Source organism: Pipistrellus hanaki, assembly GCF_964339955.1.
Source record: "Pipistrellus hanaki genome assembly, chromosome: 15".
In the NCBI taxonomy this organism is placed as follows: domain Eukaryota; kingdom Metazoa; phylum Chordata; class Mammalia; order Chiroptera; family Vespertilionidae; genus Pipistrellus; species Pipistrellus hanaki.
Window position 1 is genome coordinate 49,643,489 of NC_140517.1, and position 15,913 is coordinate 49,659,401.

The following is a 15,913-nucleotide window of genomic DNA, read 5'->3' on the forward strand; positions in this document are numbered from 1 at the left end:
TGAAGTGGGGAAATTGGAGGTGACCAGGCTGGTAGGGGGGAAGTAAGGAGTGATCAGGCAGGCATGCAGGTGAACAGTTAGGAACCAGCAGTCCCAGATTATAAGAGGGACGTGAGACTGTCAGTTTAGGCCTGATCCCCGGGGCCTAAAGTGGCGGCACTAGATATCCCCCGAGGGGTACCGGATTGGAGAGGGTGCTGGCTGGACTGAGGGAACCCAACCCCTGCACAAATTTTGTGCACTCGGCCTCTACTCTATTAATAACAAGATAACAAATATCCCTACTTTTAAAAAATAAAGCAACAGACTTCTCAATAATAAATGCGTGAACCAAAAGAGATGTGAACATTTTTAAAAATTAAGTGATAATGTAAATAGTACACATTAAATCTTTTAAATGAGAAAATTAAAAACCATGAATGGTAGAAAAGAAAATGCCTTAAAAATCATTGGCTTGTGCTATTATATCAAGTATTTAGAGGGTGAAAAAGATTGGATTGAATCTCTAGCTCTTTAGGTGATGGGATGAGAAAGATACAGCATGTATACACAATGGCATATACGTCAGCCATAGGCTGGGGTAAATGAGGGCTGGATAGGCAGACCTGTCAGACACCTGGTCTCAAGGCCAGGCGTAAAAGGCAACTCCACTGGAGAACATTCACCTGGAATTTCCAACTGAGGAGGTGACTTATAACAAGGAAGAATGGAAGGCACCTGAAGAGTTTTCATTGGCAACTACTACACTGAGGACAGGCAGGGGGAGGGAAACAGGGTAAGAACCTGAAAAACCAGTAGTCAGGAGGCCTGCCTTGGGTCATTCACAGGCTTCCAAACGGAAATGCCCATTTTCCGTAAGCAGAGCTACTGCCTCCCAACACCCAGAGGGCAGATAAAGGGGGGGAAACCTGCCCTTAGTGATACAGCCTGTTACACCCTGCATTCTAGCTTTGTAGAGGAAACAATGGCAGAGGCCAAGCTTATGGGTCTGGACAGTCTCAAGGAGCCCTCAGTGAACAGAGTGGAGGAGGGGCCATCCATCCCACTCTTCAAGGAACCAGACCAATAAAAACCCCTGAGTGCTAGCTGACCCCATTGGTCTCCATACAAGGATCTCTGTCCAGCCGAAACCAGTTTGGCTCGGTAGATAGAGTGTCGGTCTGCAGACTGAAAGGTCCCAGGTTTGATTCCGGTCAAGGGCATGTACATTAGTTGCAGGCACATCCACGGTAGGAGGTGTGCAGGAGGCAGCTGGTCAATGTTTCTCTCTCATTGACGTTTCTAGCACTCTATACCTCTCCCTTCTTCTCTGTGGAAAATCAATAAAATATATATTAAAAAAAAAAAGGATCTCTGTCCAGCCAAGGACAGAGTAATATTTAGGCCACTCATGGGAGACAGGAAACACACCCATCATTCCCTGAAAGCAAAACAATGCCAACCCTACTGAAAGCCCTGTCAGAAACACCCTTGAGTGATTAAGATTGACAGTTGGTGGGCAGTCAAAGAAGGCAGATTGGCCCCTCCTGCTTGAAGTCAAGGCCTGTGGAGACAGACATAAGCAGTGGACTGACCAGTGGATCACTTGGAGCTTCAAGCAGGTGCTAAAAGCCAAAAGACAGTGCCTGGAAGTAATTAGCACCTAAGTACCTAACAGGAAGCCCAGAATTGGCAGACAGAACAGGAGAGTGGAGTCCTATGCCAGCTTCCATGGGGCATTAGAACTTGGCTAAAGCAAAGGACACTTCACTTCATTAAAAAAAAAAATTTATTTCTTTAATTTTTTGCACCTTTTTCTTCCTCTCTTTTCTTTTTCTCCCTCCCATTTTTTCACCCTTCTCCTTTTTAGTTTTATTCTTTTCTTTCCTTTCCCCACCTTTTTAAAAATGTATCTTCATTTTCTATCTGTTTTATTCATTTGTTATTATTCTGGTCTCTTGTTTTGTTCATACAGCTAATTTCCTCTTCCCTGCTCCAATTCAATTTCTCTCTCTCTTTTTTTTAACTACTCAATTTTCATTATTTTTTCCTCTATCTTTTATTTTTCTCCTAATTTCTTCAATTGGCTCTTTATGGCCACTATGACCTTCTTCATTTCCTCTTTATGATCAGGGAAGTTTTCAACAGTAGACTAGAAGAAGTGGAGGACCACATCAGTGAGTTAGAAGACAAGGCAGGAAAAAAACAAACAAACACCCAAGCGGAGAAGCAACTGGAAAAAAATTAAAAAGCAGGATGAGAGTCTAAGGGAGCTTTGGGACAACATGAAATGAAACAACATCCAAATAATAAGGGTGCCAGAGGAGAGGAAGCAGAGCAAGGAATGAAAAGCCTGATTGAAAAAACAACGACAGAAAACTTCCCTGACTTTTGGGAAGAAAAAGTCACACAAGCCCAGACCGGTTTGGCTCAGTGGTAGAGTGTCGGTCTGCAGACTGAAAGGTCCCAGGTTCAATTCCGGTCAAGGGCATGTACATTGGTTGTGGGCACATCCCCAGTAGGGGGTGTGCAAGATGCAGCTGGTCGATGTTTCTCTCTCATCGATGTTTCTAACTCTCTCTCCCTCTCCCTTCCTCTCTGTAAAAAAAATCAATAAAATATATTTAAAAAAAAAAAAGAAAAAAGAAAAAGTCACACAAGTCCAAGAAACACAGAGTGTCCCAATCAAGATGAACCCAAAATGACCTACACCAACACACATCATAATTAAACTGGCAAACGTAAAATACAAAGAAAGAATCTTAAAGGCTGCATGAGAGACAGAAAGTTACCTATAAAGGATCTCCCATTAGAGTTAGACTATCAACTGATTTCTCAACAGATACATGTTAGGCCAGAAGGAAAGGCTTTGGAATGAAGCATACAACGTGATGAAAAACAAGGGACTGAATACTCTATCTAGCAAGTCTATCACTCAAAATTATAGATGAAATCAGGAGCTTTGCAGACAAAAAAAAAAAAAAAGACAAAAAAAAAAAAAAAAAAAAAAAAAAAAGGCAAACCAGCAATGCAAGACATGCTAAAGGGACTGTTTCAAAAAGAAAAAATAGAAAGGGAAGAAGGAACACAAGCATAAAGAATAAATATGACAACTAACAAGTACCTATCTATAATAATAAAAGCATAATATGCTGAAATCGGTTGGGCTCAGTGGATAGAACCTCAGCCTGCAGAATGAAAGGTCCCAGGTTAGATTCTGGTCAAAGGCATGCACCTTGGTTATAGGCACATCCCCAGTAGGGGGTGTGCAAGAGGCAGCTGATTGATGATTCTCTCTCATTAATGTTTTTAATTCTCTATCCCTCTCTCTTTCTCTCTGTAAAAAAAAAAATCAATAAAATATATTTAAAATAAAAATAAAAGCATAATATGCTAATTAGACCAGACGTCCTTCCCAACAAAGCTGAGGCTGTGAGGGAAGCCTGGATCCCTGGTGCCTACCAGCAGCCAAAGGAAAGCAAGCCTGGGTCCCAGGTGCCAGAGGAAAGCAGGTTCCAGAGGAAAGCAGGTGCCATCAGCCGGGGGAAGGAAGGCCTACACTTGCACAAATTTTGTGCCCAGGGCCTCTAGTCAATAATAACCTTAGAAGTAAATGGATTAAAGGCTACAATCAAAAGACATAGAATACAAAAACATGACAAACTATATGCTGTCTATAAGACACCCACCTTAGTACAAAGGATTCACACAGACTGAAAGTAAAGGGATGGAAGAAAATTTCAGGCAAATGGAAATTAAAAAAAAAAAAAAAAAAAAAAAAAAAAAAAAAAAAGCTGCAGTAGCAATACTATGTATGGCAAAATAGACCTCAAAGTGAAGGCTATAACAAGAGAAAGGAAGGCCACTTCATAATATTAAAGGGATTGATACAATAGGCTATAACTCTAGTAAACATATACACACCCAATATAGGAGCATCTAAATATATTTTTAAAAAACTATGCAGGCTATCAAGGGAGAGATTGACATCAATGGAATAATAGTAGGGGACTTTAAGACCCCACTGACATCACTGGATAAATCTTCTAGACAAAACAACACAAGGAAACAGCAATCCTACATAACACTCGAGAACAGATGGAACTAATTGACATTTTCAGAACATTCTACCCCAAAGCTACAGAATATACTTTCTTCTCAAGTGCACGTGGGTCATTGTCAAAGACAGGCCACATGTTGGGACACAAGCTAAGTCTCTATAAATTCAAGAAGATTGAAATCATACCAAGCATCCTCTCAGACCACAGTGGCATGAAGTTAAAGAAAGCAGCTACAATAAAAACACTCAAAAACAATCAAATACATGAAGGCTAAATCACCTGCTATGAAACAATGAATGGGTTACCAAAGACAAATTAAAAAACATCCTGGAAGCAAATGAAAATGAACACATAACAATCCAAAATCTATGGGACACAGTGAAAGCCTGAACTTTCCTGAGAGGGAAGTTGATAGCACTACAGGCCAGCCTCAAAAACAAACAAACAAACAAACAAACAAACAATAACAAAACAACACACAAGAAAAAATGGTAATAAGTTATCTAATGCTACAACTTAATGAATTACAAAGCGAACAACAAGAAAAGCCCAGAATAAGTAGAAGGAAGGCAATAATAATGATCAGAGTGGAAATAAATGAGATAGAGAAAAACAAAACAAAAGATCAATGAAACAAAGAGCTGGTTCTTCGAAAGGATAAAGAAGATTGATGAACCTCTAGCCAGGCTCACCAGGAAATACAGAGAGAGGACCCAAATGAACAAAATCAGAAACAAAAGAGGTGAAGTAACCACGGATCCCATAGAAATACAAATGATCCATAATAAAAAATTTAAAAAACCCCACTATGGACAACTTTATCCCAACAAATGGGACAACTTGGATGAAACAGACATATTCCTAGAAAAATACCACTTTCCAAAACTGAATCAGGGAGAATCAGAAGACCTGAATAGGCCAATAACTCCTGATGAAATTGAAGCAGTAATTAAAAAAACAAACAAAACAAAACAAAACAAAACAAAAAAAACCTCCCAGCAGCCTTAGCTGGTTTGGCTCAGTGGATAGAGCGTTGACCTGTGGACTGAAAGGTTCCAGCTTCAATTCTGGTCAAGGGCACATGCCTAGGTTTAGGGCTCGATCCCCAGTAGGGGGCATTTAGGAGGCAGCTGCTCAACAATTCTCTCTCATCATTGATGTTTCCATCTCTGTCTCCCTCTCCCTTCCTCTCTGCAATCAATAAAAATACATTTTAAAAAAAAAACTCACAGCAAACAAATGCCTTGGTCCAGATGGATTCACAGGGAAACTTTACCAAATATTCAAAGAAGAGCTAACACCTGTTTTTCTTCATGCTGTTGCAGTTGATACCAAGTTCCCTGAAATTCTCACTAAGTTCCAGGAACACACTTATAACTATGACTTTGAACTCTATATCTGATAACTTGCTTGCTTCCATTTAATTTGGCTCTTTTTCTGAAGATTCCTCCTCTTCTTTTATTTGGCACCTACCCCCGCATTGTGGCTCTCTCTCTGTGCTTGCCTCTATGTATCAGATAGATCTGATATGGCTCCCATTCTTTGTGAGGTGGCCTTAGGGAGTAGGTGTCCTGGGGGGACCTAGTGGCTATGTCTTCTTGATCTCCTGAGTTGAATGCACAAGGAATGTCCCTTTCGTGAATTATGTAGGCCCTCCTGTGGAAGTGAGTCTTGATTGCTGTTGGCCCACTGGTGTGTGAACTCAACCCTCAGAGTGTCTCACCATGAGGCTCACTTCCAACCACATCATGCTGGTTGTTGTACAGGTGCTGACAGACTATAACAAAGCAAAATAAAACAAAACAAAAAAATTTTTCACCAAGAACAACATCAATGAAAAGAGGAAGAGCCCTAACTGGTTTGGTTCAGTGAATAGACCTTGGCCTGAGGACTGAGGGGTCCCAGATTCAATTCCGGTCAAGGACATGGCCCTTGGTTGTGGGCACATACCCAGTAGGGGGCATGCAGGAGGCAGCTGATCGATGTTTCTCTCTCATCAATGTTTCTAACTCTCTGTCCCTCTCCCTCTCTGTAAAAAATCAATAAAATATGTATTTTTAAAATAAAAAGAGAAAAAATAATACAAGTCAGAAGAAGAAAAAGAGGTGAAGATATGTAAGAAAAAAAGAAATAGAAGACAAAGAAAGAAACAGAAAATGAAAGATTAGGAAAAGAAAGCCAGAAAAAAAAGTGTAAGAAAATAACATGGAAATATAAAGCATTGAGGAAGAGAGAGAGAGAGAGAGAGAGAGAGAGAGAGAGAGAGAGAGAGAGAGAAGAAAGAAGAAAATTAACAACAGAAAATAAAAAATAAAATGAAATTAAATAGAGGGAAAAGGAGAAAACAGTGAAGCTTGTTGAATCCGTTTTGACGATGAATGAAGCTGCCCATGTGGGCTGCAGGTTCCTAACCCCCAGCCACCTGCCTGAACCTACAGCTGACCCCCAGCATGTGGCTGCCTCTGCTGGACTTGTCTACATTTGGGGAAACCAAGCTGTGCTCCAGGGCCAGTTTTCACCATCAAAGGGGCCAAGGGTGGGTCAGCCAATGTCCCCAGGTGCCCTGTGATCTGCCTCTGCTTTCCTCCACCTGCTGGCCGGCTGCCAGGCTTCGGCACTGGAACAGCCCGTGGTGGCATCAGGATCTTGGGGTGACTGCATTTCCCATGAGGGGAGGTGCCCTTTGCACTTCAGGGAAGAGGGTGGGTGTGTGTCCCATCCTGGGAGCCCCACCTCTGATGGTCCCCTGACTCAGCAGACGGAGCCCCTAGTGGTCCAGTGCATGAAATTTGTGCAGGGGAGAATGTGTGTCCCCCAGCCCAGCCTGCACCCTCTCCAATCTGGGATCCCTCTCAAATCCAGGACTGCTGGCTCCCAACTGCTCGCCTGCCTACCTGCCTGATTTCCCCTAACTGCTTCTGCCTGCCAACCTGATCACCCTCTAACCACTCCCCTGTGATCCTGATGGACGCCTAACTGCTCCCCTGCCAGCCCAATTGCTCTCAACTGCTCTCCCCTGCAGGCCTGGGATCCTCAACTGCCTTCCCCTGCTGGCCTGATTGACCCCATCTGCCCTCCCCTGCAGGCCTGATTGCCTCCAACTGCTCTCCCTTGCAGACTTGGTCCCTCCCAACTGTCTTCCCCTGCTGGCCTGATTGCCCACAACTTCCTTCCCCTGCTGGCCATCTTGTGGTGACCATCTTGTAGCGGCCATCTTGTGTCCACATGGGGTGGCGATCTTTGACCACATGGGGGCGACCATCTTCTGTGTTGGAGTGACAGTCAATTTACATATCATTCTTTTATTAGATAGGATGAAAGAGACTTTAGAAAAGAGACATAGCTAGGTGCCCATGGATGGGACTGGAGCTGTCCACGACCCAGTGCTGAATTCACACCACCTCTCAGGATTAACATATTATAAAAATAGGGCAGAATTGGGGAGATGGAAGTGGCCCATGGTCTTAAGAAACACCTCCTTGGTACACACCACATTCCTGGTCAAGGTCTGGGTCAGCACTACCTCTTGAAAGAGATGAGATGTCCTCACCTGTGGATTCTTTGATGAGCATTTCGAATTCACTTTGTGGTTTCAGGTTTGCTCTCTTCATGCATCAGGAAAAGGGGTGAAATCCCTGTGGAAGTTTCTAAAGCAGAGTTTTTGATGGCTTATTTGTCAGTTCTTAAGGTGAAGCTTGAGAGGCAAGTTCACAGGATGTGGTGGACAGGGTTCCCACACCACAGTGTATGCAGGTCACAAGGTGCCAATCACACAGGAAGGGGACAAGCTCTCCTCACCCAAAAACCAGCAGGTGCTGAGGGTCTAACTTGAGCCACATCTCTGAACTTTCCTCTTTAGTTTTCCTAAACTCTACAATCACATATTGATTTTAACATAGCTCGCTGCCATGTGAAAGTCAAAGCAATTATTTGGTTTACTTAATATGCCAGTGCCACGCTAATGAATAAAATGGTTAAGGATGTAAAACAATTTTTAGCAGAAACATGAAATCTCTCTCCCCTAATATCTACTCAGCCTTCTATCAGTTGCACATATAACTCTCATGACAACAAAAAGCAGAGTGGACAGTTGGATTCTGCATCTCTAGAAGAGAGAAAAAAAACTAGTTTTTCTTGTTTGACTGAAATCATTCATTTGTGTTTGAGTCAAACCTGTTTCTTCTATCATAAATCAGAGAGATGGGAGACAGGGAGATGATGAAAGACAGTGAATTTGTTTGCCACAACAAAATACAACTAACTAGGTGGCTTAAGACAACAGAAATTAATTTCATTAGTTTGGAGAAGAAAGAGATTGATTGCAGATGGAAATAGATATAGGTGATAGATAGATAGATAGATAGATAGATAGATAGATAGACAGATGACAGATACATGATAGATGATAGACTGACATGTTGATACATACACACAAAGGGATACATAAGTAGGTGGATAGATTCACAAACTTTCCAACATATGCTCTCATCAGACTCTATTTTCTGTCCTCTACTCTAGGTAAAGTTTTCTTACATCAGGTCTGGGTAACTTTTCCCAATTTTACTGAGATGCAAATGACATATAACAGTGGCTAAGTGTTAGGTGGCAATCTGTGGGTGTGATACATGTAAATATTGCAATATGATACCACTTCAGTGTTAGCTAACAATTCCATTAATAACTCATAATTACCTCATTTTTGCGGTATAACCTTTAGGATACAATCTCTTAGCTACTTTTGGGGAAATATGATACAACATAGTTTATTGTGATCACCATACATTAGCCCCCCCTCCTCAAATTCTTTTTTTGAATATATATATTTTTATTGGTTTTTTTTTTTGTTTTTTTTTGTTTTTTTTACAGAGAGGAAGGGAGAGAGATAGAGAGCTAGAAACATTGATGAGAGAGAAACATCGACCAGCTGCCTCTTGCACAGCCCCCACTGGGGATGTGCCTGCAACCAAGGTACATGTTCTTGACCAGAATTGAACCCAGGACCTTTCAGTCCACAGGCCGATGCTCTACCACTGAGCTGCCTGAGCCTGAGGCTCCCCATGAACCCTCCCCATGTCCACGACTGACCGAGGCAGAGAAGAGCTGAGAGGATGGACATCATGGCGTCTGCTCTGAGGGCTCCTGTTCTGCAGATGGAGGAGGTCTGGGCCTGATGGACAGACACAAACAGGATGTGGTGAGTCAGGAGCTGCTGTCCTTCAGGGTTTTCACAGCTGTGGACCCACAGCCAGGGGAGGGTGCCACCCTGGGCCTGGCTCTGCATCTCCCCAGGAGGAGGGCTCAGGGGGAGTCCAGGTTTCCGGAGGCAGCTCAGCAGTGTCTGAGGTCTCACCTGATCCTAAGGATCTCATGTGCAGAAGCATGTTGCAAAGCTCCCAGGATCACCCCCCTCCCACCTTCTTGGTGTTTTATTTACAAACTAGAGGCTCAGTGCATGAAATTTGTGCATGAGGGTTGTGTGTGTGTGTCCTTCAGGCCAGCTTGCACCCTCTCCAATCTGGAATCCCTCTCACAACTTAGGGCTGCTGTATATCAACTGCTCCCCTGCCTGCCTGCCTGCCTGCCTGCCTGGTTTTCCCTAACTGCTTATGCCTGCTGGCCTGATCACCCCCTAACCACTCCTCTGCCAGTCTGATCAATGCCTAATGCTCCCCTGCTGACCCAATTGCCCCTAACTGCTGTCCCCTGCCAGCCTGGTTGTCCCTAACTATCCTCCCCTGCTGGCCTAGTCCCCTCTAACTACCCTTGCTTGCCAGGCTCATCACCCCTAACTGCCTTCTCCTGCAGACTTGGGTCCCCCAAAACTGTCCTCCCCTACAGGCCTGATCCCTCCCAACTGCCCTCTCTTGCTGGCTTGATCACCCACAACTGCCCTCCCCTGCTGGCCATCTTGTGGCAGCCATCTTGTGTCCTCATGAGGGTGGCGATCTTTGACCACATGGGGGTGACCATATTGTGTTTTGGAGTGATGGTCAATTTGCATATCACCTCTTTATTATATAGGTCCTATATAGATATTGCACTCCTCCAGTTCATTTGTAATACATGACACATGATTTTATAAGAGGATCTGAACAAATAGTTTGTTTCCCATATGTTCCTTTTGTGATAAGCACCTCCTCAATGCCCTTGTGTGGTGATCACTGCACCCATGACCAGCCATCACTCCCCTCTCCCTCCCTGCCTTTCGGACAGTCTGTCTGTATGTGCCCAGGGGCACATAGAATGTTCTTTCCTATCTAACAAATTCTCATCCACCTCTTAGGCCTACTCACACAGCCAGTCCTTCAAACACAGTCTAGACCTGGTCCCAAGTGTTCTCATACAGTTCTTTTTAATTTTCCTTTTTGTAAATAATTAATTCACACATTAGCCTTCGAATGTCCTAGTCTACTTGTCCGAATTTTCAAAATACAGGCAATGTGTCTCCTGGATCATGGATGTATTTCTGGTACTTGGATCAACACCTGCAGGTAGAAGGAGATAAATATTTGTTTATGGACCAGTCCAAGACAGAAAGTAATTTCCACTGGTAGTGGCTGAGAAGGTACGTGATTGCCCTCTTTAGAGCCAGCACTCCAGGGGTTGGCTCTAATAGAGAACACGGAAACACAGGTCCATGCAGGTGGCATCATCCACTGGCTGGGAGCCCACATCTGAGGGAAACCAGAAGGACAGCAGCAGCTTCTGAACCACATCCTGTGTGTCTCTGTCGTTTAGGCCCAGGCTTCCTTCATTTGCAAAGTGGGAGCCTTCAGAGAAGACACCATGGCGTCCATCCTCTCTGTGATTCTCTGCCTCGGTCAGTAGTGGACACAGTAGGGCAGTGGCACCTTCTTGTTCATGGGGAACCTCAGGCTCAGGTAGCTTGAGTCGATGGGCCCTGATGGGAAGGGAATCAACTCAGAAGTCCAGGTGCAAATCTCTCACAGGGACTCCCTTCCAGAGCTGAGTCTGGACCAGAGGACTGGGGTGCAGGCAGGTGAGTCCTCCCCAAGCTCCATGACCCTCCTCTCCCGTTATCTCTGAGGCTCAGGAGGGAGCAAAGAGGTGCTGGGGTGAGGTGGGGGATGAGGGTGGGGAAGGCCCTTGTAAAACAGCCTCTGGTTTCCTTTTAGAGATCCTCCCCAAACCCACCCTCTGGGCTGAGCAAGGCTCTGTGAACCCCTGGTGGAGCCCCATTACCATCTGGTGTCAGGGTTCCCCTGGGGCTGAGGAGTACCATCTGGATAGAGAAGGAAGCCCAGCACCATGGAAAACACTGAATCTACTGGAGCCCGGGGACAAGGCCAAGTTCTCCATCACATACATGGCAGAGCATGATGCAGGGAGATATCGCTGTTACTATCACAGCCGTGCTGGCTGGTCAGAGCACAGTGACCCTCTGGAGCTGGTGGTGACCACAGGTGAGAGGACACTCATGGATCCCAGCCTTGGGCTCTGCCCTCATGAAGGGGGTCTGCTCTCAGGGTGTCTACCTCTCACAACCCAGCCCTGGGGGACATGAGGGAGGTGTGAGCCCATTTAACACACTGCCTCCTCCTCTCCTAGGAACCTACAGAAAACCCAGCCTCTCAGCCCTGCCCAGCCCTGTCTTGCGCTCAGGAGGGAACGTGACCCTCCAGTGTGGCTCAGTGGAGGGGTTTAGCAGATTCATTCTGACTAAGGAAGTAGATCACAGGCTCTCCTGGACACAGGACTCACAGCCACAGCCCAGTGGGCAGTCCTGGGCTCTGTTCTCTCTGGACCCCAGCACTCTCAGTAACAGGTGGATGTTCAGATGCTATGGCTGTCACAGGAACAGGCCCCAGGTGTGCTCCCACCCCAGTAATGCCCTGGAACTGCTGGTCCCAGGTGAGTCCCATTCTTGTGTCATTGAAGGACTGAGATATCAACCAGGTTATGGACATTTTTTGCTGTGAGGGGATCCTAGGGGCCCCTGGGCTAGCCACACAGAGAGATACAGTGAGACCTGGGAGCCAGGACAGCAGAAGGGGATTATGGGAGGAGAAGAACCTGCAATTCATGTCTGGTCTCCCCAGGTGAGTCTAGGAAGCCCGCCCTCCTGAGCCAGCAGGGCCCCATCGTGGCCTATGGACAGAGCCTGACCTTCCAGTGTCGTTCTGATGTCGGCTATGATAGATACACTCTGCACAAGGAGGGGGATCGGGACCTCCTCCAGAGCTTTGTCCTGCAGCCCCAGGCTGGGCTCTCTCAGGCCCACTTCCCCCTGGGCACTGTGAGCAGCTCCCATGGGGGCCGGTACCGATGCTACGGTGGATACAAGTTCTCCTCTGAGTGGTCAGCCCCCAGTGACCCCCTGGACATCCTGGTGACAGGTGAGGAGCCAGTGGGTTCAGTAGGGGACCCAGACTCTGCTGGTGGTCTCAGGTGGTAAGGCCAGAATGAAAGTGAATGCGCAGCGAGGGGGAGAAACAGAGGGGGAAGGACAGTTGGAGGGGAGAGGGGGAGATACAGAAAAAGAGAAAGAGAGTGGGGATGGTCCTCAGAGAGAGGCCTGATGACTCTCAGGGCAGAACAAGGTGGGCAGGCAGCCCTCACCCTCCTCCCTTCCTCTCTCTCTCTCTAGGATGGCTGTCTGACACACCTTCCCTGTTGGTACAGTCAGACCCCAGGGTGGCCTCAGGAGAGAACTTGACCCTGCTGTGTCAGTCACGGAGCCAGAGGGACATGTTCCTTCTGTCAAAGGAGGGGACAGCCAATCTCCCCATTCATCTGAGATCAGAGCATCGAGCTCAGCATTACCAGGCAGAGTTCTCCATGAGTCCTGTGACCTCAGCCCACGGGGGCACCTACAGGTGCTACAGCTCACTCAGCTCCTTTCCCTTCCTGCTGTCACTCCCCAGTGATCCCTTGGAGCTTCTGGTCTCAGGTGAGGACCCCTGACCCTGTCTGCTGAGCTGTCACCTCAGGGTTCCCAGAATTATGGGCTGAAAGGGAGTTGGGGCTCTAGGGATTGTCACCCTAAATTTAGCTTTCCCTCAGAGGCCCTCCCGCACCTTTCCACTCCCTTCCCCTCATATGGGTCCAGAAGGGGTCAGCTGGGCAATGGGAGGGTCTGAGGGGCCACAGCACAGATGTAGGAGTCTGAGTGAGGTTCCAACTCCAGGGTCTGCACCAGTCTCTCACCCTCTTCCTGTCCTCACTTCCAGAACCCTCTGGAGGCTCCAGCCCCCCACCCACAGGGCCCCCTTCCACAGCTGATGAGTCCTGGGAGCTCTGCCCAGAAGAAGCACTGCCCACCTAGCAAGTCCTGAGAGTCTGCCAGGAGATTGAGTGACCCAGGGGGAGCTGGGAGTCCCAGGATCTCAGGCTGGTGATGGGTGGGATGGTCATGGCAGAGGGAGATGTGGGATGCAGGCTGGGGAGGAGCTGGGCTCATGTGGGAGAAGGCAGCCCCAACCCGTCCTAACCCATCCTCATCCCAGGAGACACTGAGGATTGGTCTCTCCCACCCACTCTGTGTGAGGGGCTCGGTGGGGAGATGATGAGGGACAGGGGCTGAGCCATATGAGGATTTAGACCCTCTGATGTCTCTCACTTGGACATGCCCTTCTACTACCTGGGCCTCAGTGTCTCCAGGTGTAAAGGGGGAGAGTCCTTGTCCAGAGCTTAGATTTCCTGTTTGTTCTGGGCCTGGCCTCCTGGGAGAGGGCCTCACAGGGAAGCCCCCAGGACATGATATTATGGGGCCTGTCCCTCTGTCTCGGTAACGGTGACACTATACAGGGAGGGACAGACAGGACAAGGGTTTGGGCCCCCAGTCCTCCCCCTCATCTCAGGCTCAGCTCAGAGGAGCGGACAGGGTGGAATCAGAACTGGTTCAGCTCTAGGCTCTGCTGCTCTTGCTGTGGGGCTGGGTGGTGAGGGATGATGCAAAAGTTATGATCTGAGAAGTGGGGCATCTGTGAGCACAGGGCCCAGGAGGAAGGCTTCTCCATCTGCAGGTCCTCACTCACACCTACATGTCATGATTCTTAGGAGCAGCTGACACCCTCAGCCCATCACCAAACAACTCAAACCCCAAGATCAGTGAGTGGGAGAAACTCTCAGTTATGGGGCTGGGCTCAGAGGGTAATGTCCTGTCAAGGGGAGGTGGTTGCTCTGGGTGGACATCCAGGGTCCTGGCCTTTGTGACCTGTTTTTCCCAATTCCCAGCCTCCCACCCTGAAGACTACACCTTGGGGAATCTCATCCGGATGGGCGTGGCTGGCTTGGTCCTGGTGGTGCTCGGGGTGCTGCTATTTCAGGCTCGAAACAGCCAGAGACAGAGCCAGGATGCAGCCAGGAGGTGAATGCAGAGGGAAAATACACCTTTTGGAGAGGGGGAGCCTTGGATTCCATTTGAAAACCCCAGGAGGTGCTGAAGGAATGTAGGGACTATGCATCGGGAGACCTGCCAGCTGATTTTTCTAACGGAATAAACATGGTTTGGTACAGGAGATGTCTGAGTGTTCCCTGGACCAGCTTCTCTTTCTATTAAATGTGAGTTTCCTCTCCATGTCTCAGTTGGCTTTCTTTAATGATCCCCCTACTTTCCTGACTTGAAGCACAATGTCACATGGTGTGGGTCCCCCATCTAACACCTCATGCTCTCCACTTTTTTTTTTTAAGAAGAATTATATTTATTGGGGTGACATTGTTTCATCAATTGTACAAGTTTCAAATGCACAATTCTATTGTACAATATCTGTCTATGTTTACATGATACCATATTATTTAGTTTTTATCTCCATGTGAACAGATGAACATTATTGAGTCCTTTCTTCTGTTCATATGATTTTGCCTGGATTCTAAACAAATGGGAAAAATTAGATACAAACCTAGAAAAGAGAAATCCAAAATGATGCCTATGCCCCTCTCTGGACCCTGCCTCCCTTACTGTCCTCATCAGATGTCAACTGTGCCATTTCCCCAGCAATGGTATCACTTGGATTCGACACATTAGTGTTTGATGGGACAGCCTGGCACCGTGCTGCCTCTGAAAATCATATCTTTTTAGGGTACTCTGATCTGTGACATTTGCCACTTTCTGAATACATATTATACATACATGAATACAATTCAGCCATGAAGAAGATGAAAATCCTGCCAGCTCTGACATGGGTGACACTCTGGGGCATTGTGCTAGGTGAGATAAATGGGACAGAAGGAGACAGATACTGTAGGTTCTCACTTATCTGTGGAATCTACCAATGCCAAACTCATAGAAACATAGAGTGGGATGATCCACAACACAAGCAGGATAGGGGAATGGAAATATGTTGGACAGAGTGCCAACTTCCAGCCCTGGCTAGTGTTTCTCAGCGGTTCGAGCATCGACCCATGCATGAAAGGGTCATGGGTTCAATTCCTGGCCCTGGTCTGGATGTGTTTGGGAGGCAACCAGTTGATGTGTCTCTCTCACCTCTCTCTCTCCATTTATACTAATAAATGGGTAATATGCTAATTAGACTGAACATCTTTTGGATATCCTTTGAGACAAAGTCACAGTGACAGGGTCCATGGCAGAGGCAGTTAGGAGCAATCAGGCCAGCAGGAGAGGGCAGTTAGGGGGTGATCAGGCCAACAGGCAGGCTAGCAACTAGGAGCCAGCAGTCCTGGATTGTGAGAGGGATGTCAACTGACAGTTTCCCTAAACCAGCAGTCAGACATTCCCCAAAGGGTCCTGGATTGGAGTGGATGCAGGCCAGGCTGTGGGGATCCCTCCTCCTCCATGCATGAATTTTGTGCACCAGGCCTCTAGTATAAATATAAGACACTGATTTTGACTCAGACACAAGAAATGATTTCAAATAAAATAACCAAAAATATACCTTGTAGAATGTCTTCTC

At 46.7% G+C, this 15,913-nt stretch overlaps 1 protein-coding gene across 1 annotated transcript; it reads left to right on the forward strand.

Annotated features, from left to right (window-relative positions):
• Positions 1 to 10,826: 10,826 nt before the first annotated feature.
• On the forward strand, positions 10,827 to 14,374 carry LOC311633921 (leukocyte immunoglobulin-like receptor subfamily A member 6; the record flags this gene model as incomplete). Its single annotated transcript, XM_084906928.1, has 6 exons — positions 10,827 to 10,860; positions 11,177 to 11,464; positions 11,610 to 11,912; positions 12,101 to 12,397; positions 12,649 to 12,951; positions 14,238 to 14,374. The coding sequence occupies 6 exons, from the start codon at positions 10,827 to 10,829 to the stop codon at positions 14,372 to 14,374; spliced, it is 1,362 nt and encodes a 453-aa protein (XP_084763054.1).
• Between the last annotated feature and the right edge of the window lie 1,539 nt (positions 14,375 to 15,913).